This window comes from Onychomys torridus, chromosome 9 (genome assembly GCF_903995425.1).
Source record: "Onychomys torridus chromosome 9, mOncTor1.1, whole genome shotgun sequence".
In the NCBI taxonomy this organism is placed as follows: domain Eukaryota; kingdom Metazoa; phylum Chordata; class Mammalia; order Rodentia; family Cricetidae; genus Onychomys; species Onychomys torridus.
In genome coordinates, this window is record NC_050451.1 from 58,611,171 (window position 1) to 58,634,380 (window position 23,210).

A 23,210-nucleotide genomic window follows, 5' to 3' on the forward strand; every position below is an offset into this window, starting at 1 on the left:
GGAATTACAGACCTGGACTCCATGTCCCACCAGAAAAACACGTATTAAAGAGAATACACCTCATTTAATGACTTCAGCAGGAGGTTGGTCGAGCCTCCACAAAGGAGACGACCTCACGCGTTTGTGAGAGCTCAGGTGGGGCCAGTGTATTTGTTCAAAACCTTAGTGTTTGGTATCTACGAGCAAACCACAGGTACAGAAAGATGCAAACCCCAGAGCCTAGCAGGAGAATACTTCTTGGCTTATGATTACCAGGGTCAGAGAACTTCCAGTTACCCCTAACTGTAATTGATGTGACAACCGTCCTGGCCGCCCACCTGCTGCCAGGGGCAAAGACTGCTGTTATTCCAGAGGACTGGTCTGTTGATTCACTTCCTCCCAAATGAAAGAACCATGAAAAAACAATTGTTTTGAAGAGGTAAGAAGAGGCTGTTGAAAACACATGGAGGGGGAGCTCTGATAAGCCTTTGCATCTTTCCCAACTGCTGCTGCTTTTCCAAATATATGTAAAATCTTATTATAATTTCCTTAGGCTTAATTTTCTTTAGGGGTTCCTAGGGGGTGGAGAGAGTACTCTCTTGAAAAAGAGTTCGGTTTCCAGCTGCTCACAACCAACTCCAGCTCCAAGGGGTCTGATGCCCTCTGGTGGTCTCTTTGAGCACCTGCATTCACATGCACAATGCCCACCTCCCACATACACATAATTAAAAATAAGTCTTCTAAAATTACTTAAAATTTTATTTGTATGCATGAGTGTTTTTGTTGCCTGTATGTACGTGCAGCACATATGTGCCTGATGCTTAGTGCCTGCAAAATCCAGAAGAGGGTGTCAGATCCTTGAAAATGGAACTACAAGTGGCTGTGAACCACCACCTCATGGATGCTGGGAAACAAACCTGGATCCTCACCAGGATGCCCCAGATTGTTATTTATTTGGAGTGGGGGGCACTCACATATGCCATAAATACTTTTGTGGAGGTCAGAGGAGAACACACAGGGGTTGGTTCTCTCTTCCCATCATGTGGGTGCCAGGGTCCTGGCTCAGGTCATCAGGTGTGGAGGCGTGCCCTTTACCTTGAGTCATCTCACTGGCCCATACATATATGCCCACACACACACACACATACATACATATACACACATACTTTTAAAGCTGTCTAGAAGACAAAGACTGTAATTTGATGTGTATCAGAAGAATGAAGACATTGACTTTCAACGAAACCATCCGTCTTCAGGAGTATGTGTATCCCATGCTAGACCACAAAGTGTACATGCTCTTTAAAATAGACAGGCAGTTGTTTTTCCAATGTTATGACCTGTGTCCACATGGAGTATCTTGGCTATTTCTCAGAATGGATTTTCCTCACATCAGACCTAAGCACCACTGACTATAAAAGCAGCAATGAGGAGGGAAGCCTAATGACTTACTTCAGAAGACATGTCCAGTTTTAGTGCCCTTCACCCCTCCCCTGATGGGCTTAGCTGGCTAAGAGTATTACAAAGAGACGTCGGCGGTGACAGTTCTAATCATCTTAAAGGCCTGTTTACTCCAGGGCCCTATTGTCTCCGGTGCCAGAATTTCTCCTCTTTTAAGTAAGTTCCTACATGAACTCGGGACAGATAAGGAGACAGCAAAGCCATCACCCAGAAACGAAACCCAGCCTAAGAAAGCAGTAAGAGCTTGTGGAGGAAGAGTCCCAGAGAAGGGATCGATGCTAGTGCTGTGGCCCACATCCTTTGTGACACCACCAGCAAAATGCACAGAAACTTAATGCAAATTAGTGCAGCCAACGAGAGGGGTTGGAGACGGCTCAGTGGTTGAGAGTCCTGGATGTTCTTCCGAAAGACCCAGGTTTGATCCCCAGCACAACTGTTGGTGGATCACAACCCTTTATTACTCGGTCCCAGGGGATCTGATGATCTATCCTCAGGCACTGGGCATGCAAGTGGTACACAACATATAATGCATGTAATGCAGACATGTAAATGCAAGCATAACACCCATTCACACACAAAAAAATAAAGACCAATATGATTTGTGGATGCTGTCCCAGGATAGGTGGTTTTACAGAGCTATTCTAAGCTTAGGGGAAAAAAAATGCGGTTTTGCCTCAGGCTGGGGCTTAGAGAGTCTACCTACTATTGCATCCCAGCACCACCAGAATAAACCTTAATAGGTTTTAAAGATTTTATTTAGTGTTCTGTCCGCATGTATGCCTGCAGACCAGAAGAGGGCGCCAGATCTCATGACAGATGGTTGTGAGCCACCATGTGGATGTCGGCAATTGAACTCAGGACCTCTGGAAGAGCAGCCAGATGCTCTTAACTGCTGAGCCATCTCTCCAGCCCTTTTGCTGAAATCTTAAGGTGTCAGGATACTATTAGAGGGTTCCATTTGTTAATGAGCCAACTGATACTCAGGATACTGCTAGTAACTGGTGACAATTCGCTGTAAGATTTTAAAAAACATTTTTTTCAATTTTTATTTTGTGTGCACTGGTGTTTCACCTGCAGGCATGTCTGTGTGAGGGTGTAAGATCCTTTGGAACTGCAGTTACAGTTATGAGCTGTCGGGTGGGTGCTGGGAACTGAACCGGGTCCTAAGGAGGAGCAGCCAGTGCTCTTAACCCCTGAGCCATCTCTCCAGCCCCTTCACACTGTTAAGATCTATTCCTCAGCAAACTATGATGAGATCTCTGTGTAATCATTAGCATATGAGTCCCCTGGAAGTGTCTCATCCAGTAAGAGCTAAACCAGAGTGGTGTGACATCTAAACACCATTTCACGACCTACAGAGTAATTATCCATAAAAACAGCTCCTTGTTTTTAAAAGGGGGCAAGATGGCTCAGTGGGTAAGGTTGTTTGTCATCAAGCCTGATGAGTTTGGTCCCCAGAAACCACATAGTAGGAGAGAACTAATACCTGTGCACACACCCTGGAATGCATGAACATGCCTACTCAAACACACATGTACACAATAAACGTGACAAAAAATAAAGGAAAGGCAACATAAGTGGAGTTCTATACAGAACTCTATACAGTCTTTACTCTTTCCAAGGCCTCATCCACAGCTACGTCCTTTGTTCCTGAGCTACACACTTGGCCCAAAGTGAATCATTTTAAAAAGAAGTACATTATAGGACATTTGAAGTCCCTTCTAAATTCCCACAGGCAAAATGTTAAGCCAGACTTGGTTTAAAAAACAAAACAAAACAAAACAAAACAAAAAAAAACCTTTGTAAATCAGCAACACACCATCGCCACCTTGTGTCAAAGATTCTTCATTACACCCCAGATCTTTAGGCCAAAGACCACACTTGGGACTCTTAACCAATTCTTACAGAATATAGCTTTATTTATAGAATCTTACAAATAAAACACTTACAGTCCACATGACATAAGTTATTTTATTTTCTAACCCTTCTCATAACACCTGAGTTATTTTTTAATAAAAAAAATACTGTGATGGAACTGTAAAGGGAACTATGAATAAAATTCTTTCTTTTTGTAAAAATCACCCAGCTTATCTGCATCTCTTTGGAAGAGGGTTCACTAAAGCTGGATCCTAGGCGACCCAAACAGAGAACTTGTTTAAAACTCAGGGTGAGGGGTTACTAAAGAATGCTGCCCTGCTGACACCAGACACCAGACACTAAATATTGGGGATAAGGGGTGGGTGACAAAAGGTGAGGTCAGGGATGGGGTGTGAAGTCACAGGACCCTATCCCTGGCTAAGGGCTCCCCTGTGTGACAAGTATCTCCCTTGCTAGTGTTAGCAGGGGGCAGAAAGCTACAGGCAATAAGGCCAGAGGGGTAAAAGTCTGCTAAACAACTCACCACCCCTTGGACTTCTAATATGTACAAATGCTTAAAACAGCAAGTTCAACATTTGACAGTCAGAAAGATTCAGTGGCCACAATTTCAACTCGCTGGGCAAACCTGCTGCCAACAGCCACAGATAATCAGTTGGACCGGAGCACCCTACCCCCACCCCGACCTGAGTCTGAAGAATGAGACTCCAGGATTTCCCTTTAAAGGCAGCTGTCTGCACAAGAAAGTTCTTGAATTCCTGTGAAGTGTGCATGGCAAGCCCCCTATCTCATGTTTAAAACTATTCTTCAGCTCTTCTAAAGCCAACATCCTCCTTCAGCATGAAGGAGATTTAAGGAATAATAGCATCTAGAAGGGATTCTAAAATTAAATTATAATACACAAGAATGTGAACTTAGCAAAGCAGAATCTTCCAATCTCTTTTTTGGGGGGTGTGGTGGTGCTGGGAATAAAATTCAGGGTGTCACACACACACTAGGCAAATGCCCAACCACTGAGCCACACCCTCAGCCCACACATAAAAGAGTACTAAGTTTTATGTTTTTAATCTTCATGTTGTCTTGCGGACACAGGATCTCACTATGTAGCCCAGGCTGGCCTGTGACAGATTTACTATGTAGCCCAGGTTGGTGCAAAACTTGAGCCTCCGACCAACTCTGCCTCCTGAGGGCTGAGATTAGAGATGTGAGCCACCACACCCTGCCCAGTCTTAGAGTCTGAGTGTCAATCTCTGCGAGCTCCTGATGCGGTTGTTGGAAAAACAAAACAGAAAAGATAAAAGACTCTTCTTCAAACAGTGACAACGGTGAGGACAGTGACAACGGTGAGGACGATGACAGCGACATGAAATATTAGATTCTGACGTCGAGGGAATTGGTTCTTTGGTAAAACTGGACCCCAATCCTACCAGGACCTGGTCCTGACATTCAATCTAGAACGTGATTGCTGAAGTGTCCTCTTCCTCCTGCCTCTTTCCAAACCCACCCAAGGCAAGAGGTTAAGGGCGGGAGAGAAACTGAGGAAATCTCTATGTTCCTCCGGGTGTGTTGTCAGGGTTCCTGTTTTCAAGCATGTTTCCTCGAGAAGAATGAACACATATATACACATGTGTTCATAATGCACACATATATGTGTTTATATATATATATATATGTGTGTGTGTGTGTGTGTGTGTGTGTGTGTATGGATGGATGGATATGTGTGTGTGTGTGTGTGTGTGTGTGTGTGTGTGTGTGTGTGTGTGTTTAATGGACAGTTTTCCCGGGTAAGAACAGAAAGACTCAGGTGTTGGCAATGAAGCAGTGCTGTCAGTCATGCAAACGATGGCCCCTGGGCTGTGGCTGTGGGCACCACTAAGAAAGGCTCCGGGAGAGAACGGCTCCCCAAAGTGGCTAAGGAATCTGCGTTATCAATATGATAATTATAAAGTAATTCACTTAGTGAACCTGGAGATTAGCTCCCCTGGAAGCCCGAGTTCTGAGGAGAGGGCTCCACAGTGTCTGAGGCCGGCCTGTGGTGAGAAACGACAAGCACAACCGTCCGTTTCTCCGGAGCCAAAGAAAGAGATTTACACTCAGTTCAGTTCAGGCTTCAAGCCTGTTGTCAGGGGCCAGGGAGGAGGTGGTAGCTAGACAGTGTTGCCCTTTAAAACTCACTGGCAGCAGTGACGTCTGCAGCCCTGACCTGAAGGTCTGACCTCAGGGTCCAGAGTTCCTTGGTATTCAACTATTACTTCTGCAATGAACAAGTCCTAAGTCTGTCCAGCACTGATTACCTTTGTCACAATAAGGCATAAACAACTGTGTCCCAGTTCTGAGTCAGGTTCACCTTGGCAGAAGGCTAGACCAGGGGAGATTAATTTGTGCAATTTCCCCGCAAATGTGCTCCTAGTGAGGCATCTAAAAAGTATCTAGAAAAGGAAGCCAAGAGGGTGTGTGTGTGTGAATATCAGGGCAAAATGCATTGATTTAGTGCAGACCTCTTGCCACTCCGAAGACTGTCCACGGTGGCTCACCTGGCTGCCTGTGTGATGAAGATGCTGCACACGACCAGCATTCAGCATCCTAGTGGGGACCAGAGAGCACCAAGGAGACAGGTCATCCACCACTAGTTCTACCTCCTTGTCACTCCAGGTGATCCCCTGCCTCATCTGCTCGGAATGCCAGTCTCTTTCAGAGAACAGTTAACTGAACAGACTGAAGAAAAAAAACCCACCAGGATTCTTATCTCCTGTCCTTTCTCTGTAAAAATGCGAGAACCCATATCAAGATGGACTGACCTGAGGTCTGGGGTCCACACATTCAGAATCACAGGCCCCAAAGCTGGAAACCACCCTGATAGTTTAAACCAAACCATGACCATTGGCTTCATCTTTACATTGTAAAAGACTTAACATCTCTCGGTGCTTCCTCCAAGAGAAAGAGATGGACGAGGGTGACCAGAAGGAAAAGGGAGGTGTGTCCTACATGAGGCATTTCAGTTCCAGAATCATCTGTGGAAAGGGTCGGGGAGACGGTTTGAGGCACTACCTAGAGATCCCAGGGCAAGTTCTTCCTGGGACAGGATATTTTGAAACAGCTGACATCTGAATGCAGGCAGGCAGTCTGTGCCAGTGTGTAAAGAACTGCCTCTTCCATGATGCTTCAAGGATGCCGAGTCCTCAGGCAGGGGGCGTAAGGCCCAGAGTCTGATGCGCAATGCCACTGGCTCCCCCACTGGCGGGGTCCTACCCAATCTGAATCTGCCCTGAGTACATTGTGAGGACCAGCATGATGGAGAAGCCGGTCAGAAGGCCAAGGTTCTGGATGACAAAGGGGACCAGGAAGCTGTCCTTCCTCTCATCCTCTTGACAGACCTCGTTCATCTCAGGGAACTGAGAAAGGAAAGAAAAATGTGGGAGTTAGAGTTTCTGTTATCATCTTATCTACCAGATGTGGTGACTGGGACAAGTTAGGGTTTGAATCCCCCACACCCTCACCACCCCCAATTTCCAGGGGTGGTGTTTTGGAGGTTCTGGTGACTTCTCTGGAGGAAGTAAGTCATTGGGGGCATTATCTTTGGCCGTTCCCTGTGGCTCTCAACAATACCGCTGCTGGAAATGAGACTCGAACAATGTCAACGCCAATTGCCACACCAGCATGGATTGGAGGAAACCTCACAAAGCCCTACCCATAGATGAGGAGTTCTAGGGAATGACTGCTCAGAGAGGGAGAGTCAGACTTCCCCAGGTGCTGTGGAGATCGCTCTGTGTAAACAAAGTTCTGATTGGCCAGTGGCCAGGCAGGAAGTATAGGCGGGACAAGAGAGAAGAGAATTCTGGGAGGTGGAAGGCTGGGGCAGAGAGACACTGCCAGCCGCCGCCATGACAAGAAAGATGTAAGGTACTGGTAAGCCACGAGCCACGTGGCAAAGTATAGATTAATAGAAATGGGCTAAATATAAGAGTAAGAGCTAGACAATGGTAGGCCTGATCTAATGGCCCAAGCAGTTTAAATAATATAAATGTCTGTGTGTTTATTTTATAAGTGGGTTGTTGGACTAACAGGGTGGGGTGGGGGGCGGGCGGGCGCTGGAGAGAAGGTCTCCAACTACACCCAGGGATGAGCCCTCTAATCAGATATCCAATACACATAATACATACAAGCAACATGAAATGGACTCAGCAGTTTGTATGTGTTTGTGTGTACGTAACATATATGTATTATATATAGATGTATCTCAGTAATAATTAGAGAGAAAGAGGCTATGAATTTGAATTTGAGAGGGCACAGGGCGGGGGAAGGACAACACAGGAGATCTGGAGGAAGAGGGGGCAAATGAGGTAAATACAGCACTCATGAAATTCTCAAAAAATATTAAAACTTCAAAAGAGACATAATGTTACCATTATTTGTAATAGATTCTAAGTAATGTTCTTTCTCCCCCATTCTTTTCTTTTTGCCTACACATTATACCTTTTCTATCAAATTTAAGTAAGGACCCTAGACTGAATACAATCAATCTTCTTTAATGACATGGCAACAGAGGGACCAAAGTTCTCCCTTTTAAAGCCAATGACGGGCTGGAGAGATGGCTCAGTGGTTAAGAGCACTGGCTGCTCTTCCAGAGGTCCTGAGTTCAATTCCCAACAACTACATGGTGGCTCACAACCACCTCAAGTGGGATCTGATGCCCTTTTCTGGTATGAAGGTGTACATGCAGCTAAAGCTGCATATACATAAAATACACATATACATAAAATAAACAAAACAAATACAGCAACAGTAACAACAAAAACCCAAACCAAAGACTCACTGGGATAGTAGTTAACACCTGTATGCCCAGCACCCAGAGGCTAAGGCAAGGCTACAATGACTTCTGGGCTAAAAAGCGAGACTCTTGTCTCAAACAAACACACACACAAAATCTTCTTGCTGCATTGAAACTGTTGATTCTATCAATTTATTTGATGTGTACAGGCATTTTGCTTGCACATATGTCTATGTACCACATGGATTGCTTGGGCCCTTGTAGGACAGAAGAGGTTAGATCCCCTGGAATCATAGCTGCAGATGGTTCAACGCCACTACAGGGGTGCTAAGTAAGAATCAAACCTGGGTTCTCTCCAAGAGCAACCAGTGCTCTTAACAGCGGAGCCATCTCTCTAGGCCCAAATTGTTACATCTTAAATCATCAAGTCATGTGGTACGTGAAGGAGATCTCAATAAAGCTGTTATTAAACGTTCTAACTTGTGCCCTTTCCCTCCTGTTCAAGAGTCAACCACAAACCATGGCACACTTACCATATCGGCTAGAGCAATGTACAGGAACATTCCTCCAGCCAGTGCGAAAATCCAGTTGGCGGAGAAATGACTTCCAGCCAGGATGCCAAAGGCCAGGCCCACATAGCAGCAGCAAGCAGAGAGGAAGTTGAAGAAGAGAGCCTGCTGGATGCTCATCCCAGCATTGAGCAGGATAACGAAGTCTCCTACAACAGGGACGAGAAAAGGACGGGAGCCGAGTCAGGACATGGAACACTGGCGCTTCAACTACCGATGAAGCGTGGGTTAAAATCCCACACTCAAGGATGGTCCTGGGATGGAGGCACCTCCCCTGTCTTCCATCGCTGGTTATGGCCTCCCGGCCCAGGGGCTGGAAAGAACTCGCAGGGTTTTGAAGGTCCATAAATAACCAGCAGTGGTCTCGTTGCTCCCCACCCAGAGAGGCTGGAAATAATTCACAGGCTCTTAAAAGGAGAGGAGCGACTAGCAATGGCCTTGTTTCTTTTTCGACTGGCGGTGAACTAAAAATAGCTCCCTTTCTCCTAACGGGTGGTACATAACTGAGAGAGGGAGGTGTTAGTCACAAGCCAGTACATGCCAAAGTTAGGACCCTGAGGTATCGCTGAGTCCTGAGTCCTGGCTTCTCGGGCTTCCTTCCTTCTCAGGCTTCTCCTATACAACCTTAAGCTCTGTTTTTCATACTTCATTCACCTGCCACACGTTAGCAGACTCCCAGCTTCTGCAGGATGAAAGGGTCGTATGAGACGATCATCTTCACTGAGGATCCAGAATAGATAGCGTATGGCACCTGATAAGCCCAGCATTTGTTTGCTAATAATCCCCTTGAGGAGTCTAAAAGGCAGGTGACGTTATTCACCACACTACACAGGTGAAAAAAATCAAGCCACCATAGATGGGGCTCACGGAATAAAAATCTTCCTGTAAAAACCTTCCCCATTCTAAGCTATGCTCTATTCAACTGTTTTAATTTGGAAGTTAGTCGGAATGCGGTGGAGGCGGAAGAGGGAGGGAGAGGCAGCAGGGAGGAGACACAGGAAGGCTGTCTCAGGCAACAACGGAGACAACAGGCCCAGGGGGATAGGGACCGTGCACTCACCCAGCTCGTGTGGGAATTCCTCACAGAGAATGGCCACTGACGTGCTGATGCCTTGGAAAACAGACACAGTGAAGGAGGCACCAATAGCCAGGCCATCGATGAAATTGTGGAGACCATCGCTCAGGGTGATCATCCAGGCCAGCGTACCGATGTCAGAGTATCGGACCCCTTTGAGCCAGTAGCAAGCACTCTGGGATGCCTGCAGGTCCTATGGGAAAGCATATCTCAGTGGACTTGAGATTACAGGGTGAGTCCAGTAAGCCTGACTCGAAGAGGCCATGGCTTCCTAGAGGCTCCCCTGGGAGCTGGTGGCTGCTGACCTGCACAGACATCGAGCCTACGATGACCTTCTCGTCCATGCCAGGTGCCTTGCCATCCAGCTCACTGTTGCAGTGCTGGGGAATCATGTGATCCAGGTCTCCATTCTGGAGCTTCTCCGTCACACCCTCCTCCTGGTCCTTCTTGGAAGGAAGAGTCTCGGAGGTAAAATGGTTATGTCCATGATGGTGCTGGAGAACGGAAAGGGATTGGTGTTACTGACCAAAACCACCAGCCCAACACAGTCAGTACCCACTCAGAGGAAGCACGCTAAGGCCAGGGAGGATCTTATTCCCACATCCAAGGGAACCAGCAGGCCACACACGGGGATGCGGGGGAAACTGTTGTATCTGAAGACATGGGCATGAAGATAAGGACTTCCTATCAGACAAAGAAGTAGTCTCCCGATGTCACGCGATCCAGAGAGGTGACTACTACTCTCAGTACTTAGATCCCTCCTTCAAGAGGGCCACTTCACTCAACTCTGAGAGGCAGTGACCCCATGCCAGGCACCGGAGGCCTCTTATGGGAGCTACACTGGTCAGCGCTGTTCCAAGGTGCATGTCACCAGGCCTCTTTACTCTCCTCTATACAGAGACTGCCAGGCTTGCCCTGCAAGTGCCTTCATGCACTGAGACATTTCATTGACCCGTGCCAGTTTTGATTGATTGATTGATGATTGGTTTTTCGGGATAGGGTTTCTCTGTGTAGTTTTGGTGCCTGTCCTGGGACCAGGCTGCCCTCAAACTCACAGAGATCCACCTGGTGGCTGCCAGTGTTTTTTGAAGTTTAAGAGTTCTCCCCTAGCTACTCCAGCACTACCCCGGGGTCTCACCTCATTTTTCTGCTTCAGGAGCATCTTCAGGATCTTCTCTGTAAAAAAGAAAAGGTAGAAACCCCCAAACACCACTGCAGACTTGGAGACATAGTTGTCCTGAGGGTTGAAACCAAAAGCCTGTGGGCCCAGGAAAAGAGAGTGAGTGTAAGTAAACAAGCCTTCACCTCTCCCGGTCGCCTGCTTACCAACCTCTCCGCTCTAGGAAAGAGGCAGCCTGGGAGCTCTGCTCTCTGCGCAGTCTCTTGCCAGCAAAAAAAAAAAAAACCCTAACCTTGACATTCCCCGATGTGCCAGCACTCGCTGGGTGGGTTGGGTATTCTCTTCTGATACAAAAGACAGACCAGCTTTAGGATTTCCTGACCCTGGGGTTTGGAGCCAAGACCTTCTGCATGCTAAGGTCTACTACTCTATCACTAAGCTACATCTCTGGCCCATATATAGTATGAATCATACATATATGATATATACGATTTATTTATATGTATGTGTCTGTGTGATTGCGAATGTGCATGTGGGTGGTCATGAAGTGGGGGGGTGGGTGGATCAGGTCACCTGAGCCTGGGGGCTGCAGGCATCTGTGAGCCAAGTGGATGCTGGGATCTAAAAGTGCAGCAAGTATTCTTAACTGCCCAGCCATCTCTACAGCCTCGAGCTAGGCAAAAGACTCAGCAGGTGGGTTTCTACTTGTTTGTTTTTGGTCTCTTTTGAGACAGGATCTCATTCCACAGCCCAGGCTAGCCTCAAACCCATAGCAATATCCTCCCTCAGCCTCCTAAGTGCTAGATTATAGGCGTGAGCTACCACGCCTAGCTTGGCTTTCCTTCCTTCCTTCCTTCCTTCCTTCCTTCCTTCCTTCCTTCCTTCCTTCCTTCCTTCCTTCCTTCCTTCCTTTTTTTTTGACTAGGTGTCCTACAGAGACAATGCTGTCCCGGACTCAGACATCAGCCTGTCTCTACCTCCCTGGCGCTAGGGCTTAGAGGCTGCTTTTCTCTTTTGATGAGAACACTGCCTCGGTTTCTGTCGGCATTTAGCCACACCAGCACTCAGTCATCAAATCCCACATTTAAAGGGAGGCCACTTGCGTTACTTTTGCCTCACCCAGTGTGCCTGGCTGATCCGCCCGCGAACACAATGGGAAGTGGTTTTAGTGGTGATTGCTAAGAAGGGAAATCCATTCCCGCTCCACAGTAAGAACCGCCATATTCTCCTGACCACAGAACCTTGAAAGGACCACAAACCAAAAAAGCAGGCTACGTCCCTGCAGGCATCGATCCTGGGGTGGTTCAAAGCCCGGCCTGCAGTTTCTGCAGCTCCGGAGGATGAGGCGGGAGGATCCCGGAGCCCAGGAATCTGGCACCAGCCTGCCCAACAAAGATTCCATCTCTTCAGAACATAGACCTGGCCTAAGTTTGGCTCCCAGCTTATGGTGCCAAGGGTTCAATGGCCTGTTTGTCTCTTCTCCACCAGAAAACAGGCTCACAGAAACTCCATTCCCAGAACTCAGGAGGCTGAGGCAGGAAGACAGAGCATTTGAGATCATGGAGTGAGATTCCCTCAAAAAATAAACTTCAGCTGGACGGTGGTGGTGCATGCCTTTAGTCCCAGCACTTGGGAGGCAGAGGCAGGCAGATCTCTGAGTTCGAGACCAGCCTGGTCTACAGAGTGAGTTCCAGGATAGCCAGGGCTACTCAAAGAAACCCTGCCTCAAAAAATTAATTAATTAATTAATTAGATTAAATAAAATAAAAAAGACCTCCAACTCTCTCTGGGACATGACACAGACTGAAGCTGATCCTACAGAAGGGGAACCCCAAAGTCCTTCGGGTGTTTAAAGCACCACACTTAGTCACAGCCCTCTAGCATCATCTTCTAAGAAACCTGGAGGGTAAATGCTAAAGTCCCACATTCAGGTGAGCTCTCCTGGAGAAGAGGTGCACCCTGGGGGAAAGAAAAGTGAAGGAAAAGAGCCAGGAGGTGAGGTGGGATTCAAGAGCACGGGACTCAGACTCATGGGCCTTAGGCTTGGGGCAGTGGCCTCACGCGCAGGTCAGACTCTGTGGATAAAGATGACTAAGGAGACAGGTATCACAGCTGCTCCACTAGGAACACAAAACAATACTGTGGAAAACAGTGTTCTCAGAAGCATGTGAAACCATCTCTTGCCTTTGCTCAGGCCTGTCAGACCACCTACAATGAAATACCTTGTGCTCATTATAATTAGCAGGTCTGCTGCAGGTATCTCACTAAATCAGCTGGAATGTCTCTGAAGCTGACTACTCAGGCCTCAAAACATCGGCTCCCTTCTCTTCCGTGGAAGATCATCTACACGAAAGTGCCACAGACAAACTGTTTCCTTTGGATTTCCTCTACCCTCAAACTCCCTACCAAAGAGAACTGGGTTTTTACTGAGGCCCGTGGATTCTGTTGTGGTTTTGTTTCTCTGAATTGAAGTCCCCACAATGAGAGTCAGAGCTACATTAGCTTGTTTTTCATTTTTATTTTTAAAAAAGGGTGTGTGTGTATGTATATATGTATATGTATATATATATGTATATATACATATATATTAATATATTATGAGTATGAGTGTTTTGTCTGCACGTACCACGAGCATGCCTGGTGCCTACAGAGGCCAGAAGTGGGCATCCAACCCCCTGAAACTGGAGTTAGAGTTTGTAAGCTCTGTGTGGGTGCTGAGACTCAAACCAGAGCAGGTCTTAACCACTGAGCCCCAAGATACTGGCTTTTCACTCAACAGGCCCAGCACTGTGGAGGCACTCATGTGCCTTTGGGGTCAATCTTACTGTTTGCCATTTTATACAAAGAACAGAGAGGCGAATGGCTGGTCCAGGATGTAAAATCCAGGATGGGATTTCAACCTAGCTCTTAAACCTCTCCTAGCTAGCTCCTGCCTTGGTCCTAGCTTTCCAAACAGAAAGGATCTAGGGAGCTAATCCCTACATCTTCCATGAGAACAGAAGGGCCTCCCCCTGTGCTGACTATCCCCTAGCAGACAGGGGGTGCCTTGGGGCCAGTGCTGCAGCTTGCCATACCTCGGGGATGAGCTGGAAGAGGGCGTTGGAGTAGAGGGTTCCAATCGCCAAGGCTATGAAGTAGAGCAGCAGCCTCTTGTAAAAAGTCTTCTTCATGAAGGGCACCACGCTGGCCCCCATGAGGGAGCAGAGGGAGATGACGGTAACGCAGAGGAGACCGTACCCCCATACTGCCAGCCCACCCAGGACAGGGAGCGAGGCAACCACCATTAGGGGAAGGAGGTAGAGAGGAGAGTTGTGGGTATTAACAAAGGAACCCGAAAAGAAAAACCAGAGACAAGTAGGGAGGGAGAGAGAAACAGGAAACTTGTTAGTGATTCAAGTCTGATGCAATTTCCTTCAATCATTGCAAGAGGGTATGAGGAGGAATTTGAGGTGGCCTTGGATCCCTGTGACTACTGTCCCTGCTCCTGAGGTGGCCGGGTCATACCCGCCAGCTGGTGTGGCTGGCGAACAGGGCAGGGTGCGGCCTCATCACACATACCACGTGCCCAGGACCAGCACAGACTGTGAACTCAAGGCCGTTTTAGCAGGGCACGAGAGCAAATGGGAAGAAGATGTGTGGTTTGCTTCTGCATATTGAAGCCACGTCACGGAGGCACATGCGACATTACCCACGGATGGGGTGGTCTGTGGAAGACATAACAAAGTCATGTGCAGGGCAGGATGGGTAAGACTCGCTGCCCATCAGATGTGGCTTCTGAACAGTTGTGTCTGTTCCTATGTGCTTCGGGAGGGACCAGGTGTAGAAAGCAGAGTTCCAAGGCCAACCCATCATCAAAATTTATTTCAAAGGCATTTCCCAAGGTGACACATTCTGGGTCGTGAGCACAGCCCTCAGGAGGGGGCAGCACAAAACCGTACCAGGATGTCAACCCTCGTGCGACCCGAAGGGCGCAACACAGACAATGGCGGTAGTGCCTGCCAAACAGGCTGAATCATCTCATTTCAAACCCTTAAAGAAAATTAGTAAATTCAATGGCTGGAGCTGAAAAAAATAGCCCAAGATGAGGTCTCCCATGGGAAGAACTTTCTGGGTCCACGTGAAATTTTGAAACTGTTAAGGGAGCTGACCTTAATTCAGTTCTTCCCTCATGTAGAAGGGAGGAGGTGGGTGGGGCATGACACTTCATATGGAAGCTTTCCTGGGTCAGCCTCTTGGTTGAGGAGAGCTGGGAAGCCAATGACATGAGTTTTTATGAACACTTTCACACCACCAAAGGGGGCAACCAGGTAGCTATATGCTAGTTCTCCAACAGTAGCACGTGACTGGGCTGAAAAGGGGCAGACTGTCAACTTGGGTCTTATTTTTTGTAGCTCCTCAGTGATGACAATTGACAAAACAAAATTACTGGTCATTTGAAAACAGTGGGTGAGTTACCAGGAAGTCAGACCTGTCAGGGAAAGATCAAGATGCAAGGGACCGACGACTGAGCTTCTCTCTTGTTTTGTTTTGGTGGGAACATGTTTGCTAAGCTGCCCAAAAGCTGCGATCCTCCTGCCTCAGATTTCCAAGTGCTGCCACAGCAGGCACAGGCTGCCTTAATTAAAACTCAGGCTCACGCTTTTGAGGCCAGTTCTACCCAGAGCCGCTGTAACCTCCCTTCCTTCCACCTCCTTCCTCGTGGATGATCATCAAATGGAGTCCACACGCGAGCAACCCCAGGATATCCCTTAGAATACAGGGCCTGCCTTGGACACCGCACCCACAAACTGCAACTTCCCTTTGGACACCTATAAAAGGGGGTTCTGGTATGCAGCCAAAGGAGATCCCCAAGAGGGGGCTCAAATGTAAAGAACCTTGCATCTGATGTCACCCCGAAGAGTCCAGAGGCCAACCTGAGTGAACAGAGGAAGGAGAGAAGGTATTGGGACCCCCTGATATGAAGAGTACATTCATTTTCTGGGGTGGGAGTTATTGGGAGCCTTAGAGTGTAGAGGGAGGATGTCAGCCAGAGGAGGGCCTGGCTGGGGCAGCCCGGGAAAGGTGAACGCGCGTCTGTCTACTGCACCTCTGGGATGAGCTGGAAGAGTGCATTAGAGAGCAGCGTTCCAATGGACAGGGCGATGAAGTAAGTGAGCACACGGCTGAAAAACGCTTTCTCCGTGCATGGCAGGACCAGGACTCCCAGGAGAGAGGCCAGGTTAATCAGTGAGACACTGAGGAACCCAAAGCCCCACACTGCGGAGGAACAAGAAACAGACGAGGGTCTCTATTACTGCGGGTGGGCGCTTCTGCTGCTGAGCGTGATCTAGGCACACAGAGGTCCAGCAGACCCTCAGGAAATGTTTGGTGACTCCATCTCTCGCTAGGGAAGCCTCAGAAAAACAACGTCAAGGTTGCTGTCCGAGCAGCTTACCTTTTTTTAGAGGAAGAGGCTGGAGACTCAACATGGAGGCGTGAATGCCATGGCTTAGACAGCACATGTACTTAGGTCTGGTAGCTCTTGCTGGCTATATGGGACTTCCGAAAGGCACCCAAGGACTCAGACAGGGTGAATCCATTCTAGCTAGAGGGGCGGTACTTGGAGGTGGGGATAATGAAGTAGCCAAGGGAAGTCATAAAGGTTGGCACTCTTATAGTGTAATGAAAACAAAGAGTTAAAAAAAAATCATATTCACATGCTGGCCAGGGCCCAGAGCCCTGTGTTCACCAGCCAGCCCACCCAGGGTCTGGTGATGTAGTGAACAGTCTGGTGCACATGTCAATCATCCAAATCTACCCTCACTCCACTCCCCCTCTATTCCTTACTTACCTTCAATGGCGCTAGGCTTCCCCTCCTCTGTCTGCTCATTTTCCTCATTCTCCTGGTTTTCTGAGGTGCAAGCCCTGGAATCCAACTGCTGAAGAATGGTGGGGCAGAACTCCCGAAACTCACTCATCCCGATCTGAGACCGCTCACTGAAATTGTGGGCAGCAAAGAGGTCTCCAGAGCTAAAGCACTGAAACCAAGGAAGGGGTGGGAGGGCTCTTAGAATCTAAAAGTCGCGCTCTGCGCCGCCAAGTGGCAAGGCACTCAACCCTCTGAGAAATAAAGAGGAAAACAGACGCCGCCCAAGTGCAGAGACTCTGGAGACGCATCTCCACGGGACAGGTGAGTAAGGAATCCCTGCACTTGCAAAGGTCAGCCACCAACATGCTTAGTACACATAGCTAAAAATGGTTGCAGGAAGAGGTCTGGGGAACATTCAGATCCCAGGTGGGGCCTTAACCTCAGCTACTGGGGTGGCTGAGGCAGGAGAGCTGCAGCTTCAAAGCATGTCTGGGCTACAACGCAAATTCAAAGTCAGCCCGTGCAACTCGGCGGGACCCTCGCTCCAAGTGAAGAGAGAATACATCCTGGGGAATGTAATTCGGGCACGGCGTGTCTGTCCAGGTCCGGTCCTGCTGGGAGTGGGGTGGCAGTGGAAGACAAGCTTCCAATCACGTGACCAAGGTGTGCTTGCAGAAAAACAGGATTCTATCGGCAAACCTGATACCAAATTTGGCTGCACGTCACAACAGCTCAGGGGACTATTCTGCTAACATGCAAATTATAGAAACTTGTGCTGGAGTATGGACATGTGCCGGTTAGCAGATACAGGCACCCGCAGTGACCTTGGGGAGTCTTGCATATCATGGGAAATTGAACTTGAGAGCTCTCCCTACCCCACCCCCCTCTGTGCATTTGTGCGTGTGTGCACATGATGTATACACATCTTCATGGAGCCAGGAGAGGACACTGGGTGTCCTGTCCTATTAGTCTCTACCTTATCCCCTTGAGACAGTGTCTCTCACTGCACCTGGAGCTGGGCTGGCAGCCAGCTAAAAACAGCACTGGGATTACAGATAGTTCACCTGGGTGCTGGGCACTCGAACTCGGGTCCTCAAGCTTTCAAAGCAGGGGCTCTTACTGCTGAAACACCTCCTGAGCCCACACTGCCGTTTTACTAATTGCTCTTTATTCACGTAAACCTCCGCTGCCTGTGGTTTTATCAGGGTCTACCCATGAGAGTCAGCTCTCTGGGAATGCTGACAATCCAGGTTTTCAGACCAATACAGTCACCCTGTTGACCCCAGGATACTGCTGCAGACCCTAAGGCCCATGTCGAAGTCCCCGATCTCAGGCCTGCCTCTTACCCACTGCCCATGTGGCACCCTCAGCCTCCTCTGGTCACACTTAAGCAGCTCTGCAGGCACGCTATACAGTGCCCTGCTCACTTTCTCCTTTCAAGCCCCAGCCTATTCATCCTTCTAGGTGTGGCTACAGCGTGCCTCATGCACAAACCCTCAACTATGCTGGCACCCTCACTTCTCACAGACGAACCCTGTAATTACAGCGCAGCCCACAAAATGTGGTACTTTGTTTTCATTCCAGCTAGCTGGAGCTCCACTACTCAACCATGACAGAGGTCCTCTGCAAAAGCAGCCAGAGAGCTCTTAACCACTGAGCTCCCTGACTGTGACTTGTGTTTCTCCATTTCCCACAATGCTCTGGGAGGAGCAAAACAGAATATAAGGACTTTGCTGGCCGACTCCTATTAGGCTGCCACAAAGAGCCCCGATTCCAAGTAGCTGTGATAATATGGAAGAACACAGAACCAAGAGCTAAAAGCCCCGGGTTTTAGCCAAAACTAGAGACGAGATCAGCCCCCATCCCAGGAACCCTCATGAAACCACTCCCCAGAAAAACAACTCCTCTTGCATCTGAGGGGACTGTGAGGCGCATCTAGCGTGGGGTGTGAACAGCAAACTCTACTGCCCGTGCTGTCCTGGGAGCCATAGATTGCGAGCAGTGACCCAGGGGCGGCAGCAAACCAACAGGCAGGTAAGGTGGTCAGGAGGCCTCACTGGAGGTGCAGAATGTGTCCACCCCAACAAAGGTGGGGGCTGACTGCCACCGAGGCCTACCCGACAGAGAGGAGGAGCCTTACCGTGGAGAGGTTCCTGTGTCCCTCCCTGGGGTGCGTCGCATTATCCCGGCCTACTCCCACATCCAGGTGGTTGAGCAGGGCCTTCAGCTGTGGCAGGGTAAGGCTGTCATTCTCCCCATAGCGGTTCATGAGGTTTTCCAGGAAAGAGGTGGCGCTGAGGGCTGGCGTGGCCACGGACGAGGCATGAGTCTGGGGGGCAGTTGTCCATATACCAAACAGCACCAAGAGGAGGCAGCTAGGGAGGGCTGGGTGCGGGGGCTTCATGGTGACCAGGTACACCTAGAAGAACACCAAGCCAGGTGAGGGCAAGGTCTCTATCTCTCCCCCCAATACCCAAGTGACAGCCAACTCACCACCCCCGTGCCAAGGACAAGTCCCCTTCCCTCAGACTCTGAGTAGCACAAGCATCTAAGCGTGAATTAGCCTTCCTCCCCGCCTGCCCCACCTGGCTTTGGAGAAATCCTTTGGAAGGAGTAAAACGACAAGAAAAGGGGCATGCTGGGCATTGGGGTCCATGCCTCCCAGCATGGAGGAGGAAGTGGCAGGAGGAACAGGAGGAGTTCAAGGCCAGTTTCAGCTACACAGTGAGCTTGGACTATGTAGGAACCTGCTCCCCCAAAAGGGAGATGTAGGGATGGAGGGCTTTCTTTCTTCAGGTGCCCATACTTCTGTAAGAAACCCTGATAAAACTGAGTCAACACACACACACACACACACACACACACCCCAAATGGAGAAAGGGGACTAGTTGGAAGAGAAAGGGATTCAGTGGGAATGAGACAAGAGGGGGTCCTGGAGAGTGAGTCAGATCAGAATGTATTATATACATATATAAAAATGTCACAATGAGACCCATTACTGGGCGTAATTGCATACAGTAATGGGTTTCATTATGCTAATAAAAATATTGTGCTAATAAAAATTTATTTATGTGTTTGGGTATTTTGGCTGCATCTCGGCCTATGTACCATGTGCATACCTTGGTGCCTCCAGAGACCAGAGGAGGGCATCATGTCCCCTGGGACTAGAGCTATGGACAGCTGTGAGCCATCATGTGAGTGCTGGGTCCTCTACATGAGAAGCCAATGCTCTTAATCACTCTCTAGTGTCTAATAAAAAGTTTTAAAAAGAAGAAAAACAGCCAGGCGGTAGTGGCATATGCCTTTAATCCCAACACTCAAGAGGGAGAGGCAGGCAGATCTCTGTGAGTTTGAGGCCAACCTGGTCTATAAAGCGAGTTCCAGGACAGCCAGGCCTACACAGAGAACCCCTTCTCAAAAAAACAAAACAAAACCCAAAAACCCCACCAACAATCAAAAAAAAAAAAAAAGCAAAAACAAAAACAAAAAAACCCAGAAAAAAGAAAACAGAAGAAATTCTTATAATCTGTCTAACATTGAGAACACATATTTGATAGCTCAAGCTGGGGGTGGCAGCACATACCTACAATCCCAGCACTCAGCTGGCCAAGGCAGGCAAGTCACAAGTCTGGGCTACAAAGTGAAACTTCATTAAGACAGTGTGGTAACTTTACAGCTCTGTATCAGAATGTTTCCCTAAGGTGCAAAAAAAAGCCCTGGTTCTACGCCCAGAACTGTAAAATACAACACAAAGACTTCATGTTTGAGGGACTAAATCACAGAATTTATCTTATTCCTAGAATTTATGTATTTCAGACTGTATCCAGACTTCCTGAATTTACTCTAATCAATGCAATTTTTAAAAGAATACTAAAAAGCTAGGAGCTGGCTAGATGGCTCAGTGGTTAAGAGCACTTGCTGATCTTGCAGAGGACCAGTCCTCAGTACTCACAGGGTAGCTTGTCACTCCAATTTCAGGGGATCTGGGGCTGTCTTCTGGTTTCCATGGGCTTACACTCAGTGTACTTAACATACATACAAGCAAACATTTATACACATAAAATTAAAATAAAAACACTCACAGAGATCCACCTGCCTCTGCCTTCCTCCCAAGTGCTGGGACTAAAGGTGTGCACCACCACCACCCAGCTATAATATCAAATTTTAAAGCAGAATTGTTTCATACAGTTAAAAACTTGAGAAGGAACAAAGAAATATGAGAGCTGGTTATGATTTTCCTGTCAATCATTTACTTCCCTTAGTACAGTTATACCTTAATTAGTGACATCAGCACCTCAGGGACACCAGCCAGTAGAAGTCTATCACTATGAAGTCTCCTCCCTCGGGGAGGGAGGGCAGAATCCAGCACCAAACGCCTCACCACATACTGCTCCACCTCTGTCTAGAGGAACAGCGTCTCCATGGCTGAGAAACAGGCCTGCCTGAACCCTGCCCCTGCTGTCTGAATTCCCACCCTGTTCCTTACAAGAGAAAAGGCAATTGGGCAAACCACTCAGCCTCAACTACCTCCATTTTCTCATCCGTAAAGGCAGTACCCATCTCACTGGATGACCGACCATCAAGATTTTAGGACTAAAGTGATGGCGAGGCCCTCGCCACTAATTACCTGAACCAAGGTACTCGAAATCTGGCTCTACCCGTTCAGACCGGCCTGAATTACGTAGTGAGACAAACGGAAAAAAGAGAGAGGCCAAAAAAGGAAGGGAGATGACCACCCCTGAAGGGACTATAGCTATAGCTCAGCCGTAGAGCATGGGCCGCACATGTACAAGGCCCCGGATGGGATCCCTAACACTGGGAAAAGAAGAGAGGCGGGGTGTGGTGGTGCACACCTTTAATCCCTTGGGAGGCAGGTAGAGGTAGATGGATCTCTGTGAGTTCGAGGCCAGCCTGGACGACATCGTGAGTTCCAGGACAGCCAGAGCAAATAGTGAGACCCTGCCTCAGAGAGAGAGACAGAGACAGAGAGACAGAGAGGAAATAGAATGAAAGAAGAAAAAAACAAAAGCTAACCAGCTAGACAACCAAAATTCTGGCTATACTCACTCAAAGACAAGATTGCTTTGCCAAATTTGATTTTCAGTTCAAACATGAAGCTGTTAATGAAACTTTAATGAAACTGTTATGAGACCCTGTAATTGCCTTTACATCAACTAAGACTCACAACTCCTGTACCCTGTCAGTCACATAAGCCACAACACACCTGACAGTACCCTGGCTTTAGACCCCACACATGGGATCCAAAAGCAGGGGCCAAAAAGAACGTCATTCTTCACTCGAGAGGCAGAAACAGACAGATTTCTCTGACCTCGAGGCCAGCCTACTCTATACAGCAAGTTCCAGGTAGCCAGGGCTACAACATAAGACCCTGTCTGAAATAAGTTAAGTAAACCAACAAATAATTTCTTTAAGGGTTGCTCTTTGGTGGAATATATTATCAGCCATACAACAGGAAGGACCAGACAAGGGCAAAAAAAAAAAAAAAAAAGGCAATCTGCAAAATGGTTATTTCCCAACTCAGTACTCTGGATTCACCACCAAGAACCAGGAGCAAATATAGACTAAAACCCACTTCAAAAGAAGTCGTTTGACTGTATGGTAGCCTATGCCCACACTCCCAGGATTTGGGAGAACAAAGCAGGAGGAACAGGAGTCAAGGCCCAGCTACAAGAGACCCTCTCTCAACAAAGAAAAATGGCGGGAGTGGAGACTGGATCTACAGCCAGCTAGCCGTGAGCTGTCTGTCCTTTTTGCTGTCAGCCGAGGGCTGGGCGTGTGAGGGGCAGGGGTCTAAGCAGATCTAGTTAAAGGAGAGGTGGTGAGCAGCAGTCAGTCAGCCTTTTCACAGGGCAGATCTTGCTATGCCTTGACCTTCACTCACTGCTCCCTTTTGAAGAAGCTAGGAAAGGTATCCCTACTTAATTGACAAGGAAGCTGGGATCAGAAGGCTCCTCGCAGATAGATCCAGTGGCAGCAAAGTCAGGAACTGAATTTTTCATAAACCGACGAAGACAGGTCTGAATGACATCCAAGGCCCAGCATCCAGTGTGGGCTCAGTACGAAGACAGAGTCTGTGCCCTGGATGCCGTGGAGAACCACAGAACTAACTCTGCAGGCCGCTGCACAGAGACCTGCCAGGTTCCCAGTGGGGACCCTAGATTCAGGCTGGGGATGCGCTGAATATCTGGTGGGGAGGGACAGCCGGGGTGCTGATGAGGCAAGGCTGTCTTACAGCCCCTGCTGTAGAATCCTAGAGTGAAGCACTGTCCCTACTTCAAATACCTTTCTCAAATTTCCCTTCATTCAGCAACTTCAAAACACTACCAAAAAAGAAACAAAAGCCCTTCAAATGTGGGCGACCTGGGGTGCTTTTACTTTGGCAGCTCCACCTGGACGGGCATTTCAGGTAGAGGTTGGCATTTATGATGGACTGGTTTTCTGGTGGCCTAGTGGCCCCTTGATCCCTCCCATGGCTTTGCGGGCAGCCTGCAATGCTA

At 48.3% G+C, this 23,210-nt stretch overlaps 1 protein-coding gene across 4 annotated transcripts in view; it reads right to left on the reverse strand.

Moving 5' to 3' along the window:
- Positions 1–5,039: 5,039 nt before the first annotated feature.
- The window catches only part of Slc39a14 (solute carrier family 39 member 14), a 47,626-nt gene continuing 29,455 nt past the window's right edge, over positions 5,040–23,210 (reverse strand). For 2 of the 4 annotated variants that reach the window (XM_036199605.1, XM_036199603.1), the window contains 8 exons: positions 18,833–19,111; positions 16,675–16,861; positions 13,919–14,088; positions 10,863–10,982; positions 10,030–10,218; positions 9,710–9,917; positions 8,614–8,798; positions 5,040–6,704 (listed from right to left, as the gene is read on the reverse strand). In XM_036199605.1, the coding sequence (XP_036055498.1) occupies positions 6,558–6,704; positions 8,614–8,798; positions 9,710–9,917; positions 10,030–10,218; positions 10,863–10,982; positions 13,919–14,088; positions 16,675–16,861; positions 18,833–19,096 (1,470 nt within the window). In that variant the 5' untranslated portion in view covers positions 19,097–19,111 and the 3' untranslated portion in view covers positions 5,040–6,557. Of the gene's footprint in view, positions 6,705–8,613; positions 8,799–9,709; positions 9,918–10,029; positions 10,219–10,862; positions 10,983–13,918; positions 14,089–15,930; positions 16,101–16,674; positions 16,862–18,832; positions 19,112–23,210 lie in introns of all 4 variants that reach the window. The other 2 variants (XM_036199606.1, XM_036199604.1) reach the window with 1 other exon arrangement.